This window comes from Orycteropus afer, unplaced genomic scaffold (genome assembly GCF_000298275.1).
Source record: "Orycteropus afer afer isolate SDZICR_OR568_19922 unplaced genomic scaffold, OryAfe1.0 scaffold00056, whole genome shotgun sequence".
Taxonomy (NCBI): domain Eukaryota; kingdom Metazoa; phylum Chordata; class Mammalia; order Tubulidentata; family Orycteropodidae; genus Orycteropus; species Orycteropus afer.
Genome location: NW_006921643.1, coordinates 7,255,565 through 7,264,247, shown reverse-complemented (window position 1 = coordinate 7,264,247; position 8,683 = coordinate 7,255,565). Strand labels below are relative to the sequence as shown.

Genomic DNA, 8,683 nt, shown 5'->3' with positions numbered 1-8,683 from the left:
AGATCTTATAATAGTAATTGAGTCTTCCTGCTCAACATAGTACTGGAAATAGTACAGAGGACTTCATTGTGCCTGTTGGCTACAGGAGTCAGTATATAGTCAGGCAGTTATGCCTGTGTCATCCAGCCTCCATAGACGTGCAACATTCTATAATGCATAGCTTCAGGAATCTGTTGGCAGTTATTTTTCAAAGTCATCTTATGAATATGAAGACAAATCCTAGCTTCAGGCTCCAAGCAATGATCCTAATTTTTATTCTCAATCTTTCATTGGGAACATTTTTTTCTTAGTACCCCATAAGAGTCACCCTAATAGCAGCCACTATCACCTTCCTATTCTGTGACTCAGAAATCCCCGGGTTTCAGCCCTGTTCACAATTTTATGTTTCTTTTCCATTTGTTACTTCATTTTTAAGTTTTATATTTATTTTTATCTATCATTTCTCTATGTTTAGGGCAGAGCATGATACATTGCAATGTAAGGTTACCTCACTGGCTTGATCAGAAAACACTTGTTTTACTTTTTCACAGTATTTCAGTGTTATATGAAGGCTACCAATACTTTATTGTTTAAAATGTTATATAGATTTGGGGATTAAGCCAACTTTTTGGTTGAAGACTGATCAACTTTATATTCTAATGACATTCAGCTGTACAGAAAATAGACTTTGATATAAGAAAATCATATGGGTGAATTCTGCTTCTAGGAAAGAAATAGATGAAATGGAAAAAAAAATACACAAACACAACAGGAAGTAATGTATTGTATTTACTCATTTTTAGGAGGATCACATAAAACCAGACAGAGCAATTCCATTTCTTGTATGTTGGTATGTCTAATTTCAGCACATAAATCTATTTTTAGTATCTCTCATATATAGCTATAAATATTTAAACATGTCTATATAATGAAAACATTCCATATCTATTTAATAGTTTTATAACTAATTGAAATTTCAAATCTAGTATAATTTTCACTGAAAGTTGAAACCTTCATTATGAATTAATCTTGACAATATTAAAGAGATATGTTTATAATTAACACATATGGCTACAAAGAAATACTAAACTTTATCAAAATGTGTTCTATATGGATAATCCCAGTCTTAAAAACCTGCTATTCAACTGTGGTCAATGACATGAGACAAAGTATATATGAATTGCTGAATGGAAAGTGAATTTACTCTGTAAATCTTCACCCAAATCACAATAATAATAATAAGAATAAAACTGCTGTTCATCTCAGATAAAAAGAGTTTGCTGAACAACAAAATAAGTAATGATAGTATCCATAAGTCCATATATAAATAAGCAACTGAATAAGTAAATAAGAAGTGACAGATTTTCCTTACAGAATAATAAATGTAAAAGGAATGAGGGAAATAGAAAAATCACCACTGGAAATTACAATAATTGTTGCCACAGGACATATCCAGCAATGGATGTTAAAATTAGTGGGAGAAGCTTAAATAGAAAAAAACAACATGTACAGATTTTCAAAGTATATCCTCCTAAGTATTTACTAATAAAAAAAGGTAAAAATAGTAAATTTACAGTGGAAAAACCTAGCAGACATTACCTTAACAAAGTGATAAGACATATTGACATCATGTACCCCTCTGATGTTATGCACTGAGAAGGACACAACATCATTTCTGTGATACTCTTCCCAGTAATGCATAACCTCAACCTTATCATGAGAAAACAAGGATTATCCCAAATTGAGGGATCTTGTATAAGTGACCAGTACCCTTGCTAAGTCTCAAGGTCATGAAAGACAAGGAAAGACTAAGAAACTGTCATAGGTTAAGGAGACGTGTCAGCTAAATTCATGTGATGGAACAGAAAAAGACATTGAAGGGAAAACTAGTGAAATCTGAACGAAGTCTGTAGTTTAGTTAATAGAATGGTGCCAATGTTAATTTCTTAATTTTGATAACTGCTATGGCTATATAAGATACTAATGAGGAGAAACCAAGTGAAGGGTATATGGGAACTCTATTATTTTTGCAGGTCTTTTGTAAGTCTAAAATCATCTCATTATAAAATGTTTTATAAGGGTTTAAATTCTCTATAAATTAAAACTCCAGATAGAAATGTTGATCTACATATCTACGGTAAATAGGCATTAGAAGCAGTTTTCCCAAATCAGCTACAAAGATTTAATTTTTAAAATATTGTGGCCTTTTTGTACAAGACACTCTTCTAGGCACTTGAGTTATTTTTAAAAAAAAAAAGTTACTGTCAAATTGACCTTGACTCATAGCAACTCCATGTGTGTGGGAGAATTGTGCTCCATAGAGTTTTCAATGGCTGATTTTTTCAGGTGTAGATCACCAGGTCTTTCTTCAAAGGCACCCCTGGGTAGACTCAAACCTCCAAGCTTTCCATTAGCAGGGGGCTTGTTAACCCCTTGTAACACTCAGACTCACAGCGACCCTTCGGGTTCTCAAGGCAGTATCTCTACTGAAGTAGATTGCCCAGTCTTCCTTCCAAGGAGTGGCTGGTGGGTTTGAACCACCAGACTTCTGGTGAGCAGTCAAATGCCTTAGGCACTACGCCACCAGAACTCCCTCAGGAACTCCTTAAACCCAAATAGTTTTAATATTACTTGACATTTTTGGGGGAGTAATTGCCCCAATTATTTTAGTTCTTTATCTTAGAATTTGCCTGGACTTAGTGACTGCTGGTGTGGAGAACTTGCTCTAAATATAAATGGCTAACGTCATATTCAGTGGATTGATATAGAGATGTTTTTAATCATAAGATAAAATTGGAATTTGAGAATTTGAAGTCTGAGTAAAAATAAGATTGGATCAGAATTAATCCAGTGGTTCCCAAATCCAGAGTCAGTGACCAAATTTTCATTTGTCTAAAGCAAAAAAAAAAAAAAGGCAAAATATTTTTTTCATAAAACTATATGTATTTTTTATTTTAAAGGATTCTTTCCTTTATGACATCATTGTCTTACCATATTAAAATATCATTTCTTTTATGAAATAATGGTGGTAGGAAATGGTACATTTTGCTTTATTTTAATACCTATACTTGGAAAAATAAAAAGTTGACAAACCTATGACTCCTCTCTTTGTGTGCATGTATGAGAGATAATTTTACTGCTATTTAAAAGTGCAAGTCTTAAAATCACTAATCTATATAATTTTCTTTCTTTATTCTTGACATCTAGTCAGGCTTCACTGATTATGCTCACATCATTACATGTTGTTATTGTTGTTGCTATGTGCCGTCGAGTCAGACCCAACTCATAGTGACCGCTCCTTGGGCTTCTGAGGCAGTATCACTACGGAAATAGATTGCCCCATCTTCCTTCCGAGGAGTGGCTGGTGGGTTTGAACCGCAGCCTTCTGGTTAGCAGTCAAATGCTTTAGCCACTATGCTACCAGAGCTCCACATCATTACACAATCAATGATAATTATATAATCAAATTAGAGAACATAATCTGATGGCTTTCAGATAATAATACTCAATTCATTGATTACTACTTATTCATAAAATTTAACTTTGTATCTTTTCTTACTTAAAACCTCTGATTTTAGCATGCCTTAACCAATCCTAACCCAAATACACTGGAACACTTTTATGTTTTGTGCAAGAAGATTCTCACTCCAAACAAGAAGTATTATAACTCATGGAAAGTGTATCAGTAAGGAAGATGATTCACTGGTGGAAGTATTTTAAGATACATTGATTTCCCTTTAGAATTCAAGTACAAATATTGTGTCCTTTTTGCAAGAAGAAAGAGGACATATGTTTGTGAGTCTGAATTTACACACATTATATAAAATCAGACACATATATTAAAGCAAACGACTTTTAAGGCAGAGTAGTAATGATAATGTCCCTGAAATGTGTTAATGTTTTTATATTAGTTTCTTTAACTTTAAGATAATAGAACCTAAAATAGCTTGTGAAAGAACAACAGGGATGATATTTCCCTGTGCTTCATTTTATGAATGACTTGCTCAGAGATACCTCTTTTCCTCAGTTTTCATGTCATCACTTCTCAGAATGATCACAGAAAAGGAAAATGGCTTAAAATCAAATCTGGTACTATCTGAAAAATCATCTTTTCTTAAGGATACTTAATCGGTATTAACAAATTCTTTTTCCTTTAAAGTTTTTTCATCGTTTGTTCAAGCATCTATAGCTGTATTAACTGTAGCAGGCCTAATTTATTTTTTATCCTCACTAACTCTTCATCCCTCACTTTCAAATAATTGCTATCTGACGAGGCAAGGATAGACATCTAGGTATGAAAGAGAGATCTGAGACTTGTCTGAGACCCCAAACAACCATTAAGAAAATCTACATCGAATTTGGGGGAACAATGCTGAACTGAAACTCTTTAGCCTTTTATTTGTCTTACATGTGCAAATAAGTAAAACCTTTTTTTCCCCCTCACCTTTATCCTTCCTCCCACTCTGATGATCTGTGAGGACCACCATTCACCAGGCATTCCCATCATTATGAATGATGGCATGCAAGGTGTTGGTTCAAATATGATCTTCACTCAAATCAACAAAGGGACAAAAATCTGGAAATTTCTGAAAGATAATAATTATATCCCTAATTCTCAACCTGCATTACTTCCTGATACGTCAAAAACAGAAGCTAGTTCTCTTCCTTATGCATACATAACCTTCTACTGGAAAATAATTTAAAGACAAAATAACAGAATATCTCTATGGAATGAAGCATTTCCAAGGCCAGGAGTAATGAACTTCCAGGGAAGGCATGAATAATGGCTCATTACTGCCCTAGCACTGAGAAGACGGAAAAGCAGAAGTTGCCACTTCTGCCACATAGGCACTTACAGATGGCAGCATTTCTTTAAACGAGATACATATTCTGGGGATTAGGATAATCTTGGTACTACCTAGGCCAAACCTCACTCTGCATTTTTGACTGCTAACCAGAAGGCTGGCAGTTCAAACCCACCAGCCACTCCTCGGAAGGAAGGTTGGGCAATCTACTTCCGTAGTGATACCGCCTCAGAAACCCAAGGAGGGGTCACCACGCGGCAGTGAGGTTTTTTTTTTTTTTTTCCTTTTTCTTTTTTGGTTCTCTCTCCAGTAAACCTGCAGTCCACTATCATTTTTGTTTCTATGAGGGTGGGCTATCTCTACCTACCAGTATAAAATTGAGCTCTTTCACTTCTGGCTGTTAGTATAAGCTACATATAGTCGTCAGATGTCCGGACATGGCCTTCTAACCCGTGAGAGCTGTTCCTATCAGAATCTGGAGGTAAAGCTGCATCAGCTCCTGTTTTTACCTCTCCAGTGCCCTGTGGGAAGGGAAAGTTGGGCATAAAGCGTTTAAGAAACCGGAACTCACTGTTGCCAGTGCCAGTGGCTGAGCACATTTCATATGAACAAGGGCGGGACAAGGATCCATTGCCTCTTACTTGTACCAGGTTGTTAGGGAAATTACAGTCATCATAGAAATGCTCTTGAACTGTAAATTTTTCTTTGTATTTAATCTTCTGGTAAATATGCATAATGAAGATCACCATGACAGAGAAGAGAAAGAGAAAAGAAAGCACAGCCAAAGAGATGACCAAATATTTGGTGGATGGATTGACTTTTCTCGGTTGCTTGGATGGATCTCGGAACTGCAGATAGGGCTCCGAAAAGCCATCTACTAGCAGGATGTTGAGTGAGGCAGTAGTGGAGAGAGATGGTTGGCCATGATCTTGAACAAGAATGATCAGTTTCTGCATCATGGGGTCTCTCTCAGATATCTGCCGCAATGTGCGGATTTCCCCATTTTGTCTCTGAACAGAGAATAATCCAGGATCAGTAGCCTTCAGCAGATGATATGAAAGCCAAGAATTCTGACCTGAGTCACCATCCACAGCTACCACTTTGGTCACCAGGTAGCCTGCCTCTGCAGACCTGGGTACGAGATCATTGCATGGCAAGGTGCCATTCTGCAGTGGATATAAAATCATTGGACGGTTGTCATTGTCATCAAGGACAACCACTCTGACAGTAACTTGGCTACTCAGCGACAGGAAGCCCCCATCAATTGCCCTCACTACAAACTGAAAATCTTGGATGGCCTCATAATCCATGGTTCTCAGTGCATAGAGCTTCCCATTGTCTGAATTTATGGAGATGTATGCAAAGACTGATAGATCACCACTTTTTGGAGGCAGGAGAGAATAGGTTACTTGGGCATTCTCACCCAAATCTAGATCCTCAGCATGTACCTTGCCAATAAAAACTGCAGGGCTGTTGTTTTCCCGAACAGACAAGATGTAGGAGTCTTCCTGAAATATTGGTGGATTGTCATTAATGTCAGATATCAGCACCTCTATCACAGTCTCGGTCGACAGATTGGGTGGTCCAGTATCCATAGCAACAAGGGTGACATTATAGCCTGAAACTTCCTCCCGATCCAAGCACTTGTCAGTGACCAGAGAATAAGAATTCCGGAATGTAGGTTTGACTGCAAATGGGAGGTCTCCTCTGAGAAAGCAGGTGATTTTGCCCCCCACTCGAACGTCTCGGTCTCGGATAGTGAAAAGGGCCACTACAGTCTGCAGCGGTGAGTCCTCAGGGAGAGGGCTGGACACAGAGGAGACCATCACTTCAGGGGGATTGTCATTCACATCCACCACTTCCACCAGGACTTTGCTGTGGGCAGAGAGGCCTCCTCCGTCGGTAGCCTGAATATCGATGTCGTATGTTTCAACGGTTTCGAAATCTAGGGGCCCTCTGAGTCGAATCTCTCCAGTCTGAGAATCAATCTGAAATGTCTGGAGAACTGCTTCTGGGTTTTGAGCTAAAGAGTAGGTTATCTCCTTGTTGGTGCCCTCATCTAGGTCCGTAGCAGTCACGGCAGCCACCAAAGAACCATTGGCACTATCTTCCGGTACTTGTGCGCGGTACACTAGTCTGGAGAACTGGGGCACGTGGTCGTTGACGTCCAGAATCACTACGCGGATGTGGGCGGAGCCAGACTTGGGCGGGGACCCGCCGTCCACAGCCGTGATCGTCAAGTTGACTTCAGGCTGCTCTTCTCTGTCTAGAGGTTTATCCAGCACCAACTCGGCATATTTGGGTCCGTGGCTGCGGAAGCGGGTGTGCAGGTGGAAATACGCGTTGGAGCTCAGGGTGTAGTTTTGGAGACCGTTGAGGCCCACGTCCAGATCCTGAGCGCTCTGCAGAGGAAAGCGTGAGCCTAGGGGGGTACTTTCCGGAATCTTTAAAAGTGGCTCCTTGTTTAGGAAAACTGGAGCATTGTCATTGATATCAAATACTCTGACCTCAGCACGGAAGGACTGCAGCGGCTCCACCAGGACTATTTCAAACTGCAGGACGCACGGGTCGGCTTTGCCACAAAGTGACTCCCGATCTAGTTTCTCCTTCACAAACAGATCCCCTGTTTTGCGGTGGAGCCGGAAATGTAGTTTGTTGCCCTCGGAAACAAGCCGCGCCCCGCGCGCAGCCAGCTTCCCGACCTCCAGCCCCAGATCCTTAGCGACATTGGCCACAAACGAGCCGCTCTCCATCTCCTCCGCCACCGAATAGCGGATGGTGGCCGCACCCCCCACAGATACACACAGAAAAAGGAGAAGAGACCCCACTTGCCTGATTCGCAAGAATTTTCTGCGCGCAACCGCCATCAGGTCTTAGAAGCACTCTCCCACGCCAAAGTCAACTGTCTGAGGATATACTTTCACTTTTCCGCAACTGTCTCCCGCAGCCTCTGTCCTCAGCTGTTGCTAGGCTGTAGCTGCAGCGCCACCGACCAACCCCATAAGCTGTTTTGCACTTGAAAGAAAAGGTGCAATGAGTAACCCAACTCCCTAGTCTATTCAATGTATTAATAGGTATGCTCTCATTCCAGAGACTGAGGTAGAGGTGGAAAGTTTGTTGCCAAAGCAACGACAGGAAAAAAAAAAAAGTCCTTGGGAATTGAGAGGCCAATGAGGACCTCGCTCAAGCTGAAGTCATTGTATCTGCAAGCTGGCTGAGGCCACTTTAGCAATGGGCAAATAGCTAGGAGTAAACTACATCTGCACTCTCCGCAGTCAGCCTAGACAGCAAAGGAGAGGCAAAGACGTTCAGCAGTGTCTTCGCGATTCCGACTAAAGAAGCTGGGAGGAGGGGGGAGGGGAGGAAGCATGGGGTAGGTAGTCAGGAGGAAAATGAAAAGGAGTCAGGCAGCCTCTATCCTTCAGGAACCTGAGATCCAATGGGTGCACTGATAGGAGACTTGGCCAACTGGCCTCTTGATTTTTGCACAAATCCATTCTCTGCCCCAGAACTCTCAGACACTTAGGAGGCAGCTGGCTTGTCACTTATGGTTATGATGACAGTAATATTTACTGGGTGTGATTTCTATGTATTGGCTCTGTTAACTGATTTACATGCATTATCTCATTTAACCTTGGCAACAACTCTTTGAGATAAACATCATCATTATTTTTTAAAATAGACTTTTTAAAGAACAGTTTTAGGTTTACAGAAAAATTGTGCAGAAAGTTTGGAGTTCCCATACACCCTTCCCCCAACCCATGCACATCATTTACCCTGTTATTAACATCTTACATTCTGGTGGTACACTTGCCACAGTTGATGAACCAATATTTTAACTGAAGTCTATAATTTACATTAGGGCTTATTCTTTGTGTTGTACAGTTTTTTTTTTTTTT

At 39.9% G+C, this 8,683-nt stretch overlaps 1 protein-coding gene across 1 annotated transcript; it reads right to left on the bottom strand.

Annotated features, from left to right (window-relative positions):
* Window positions 1–5,194: 5,194 nt before the first annotated feature.
* On the bottom strand, window positions 5,195–7,651 carry PCDHB1 (protocadherin beta 1). The gene has a single exon (XM_007939027.2). The coding sequence runs from the start codon at window positions 7,649–7,651 to the stop codon at window positions 5,195–5,197; it is 2,457 nt and encodes an 818-aa protein (XP_007937218.1).
* Between the last annotated feature and the right edge of the window lie 1,032 nt (window positions 7,652–8,683).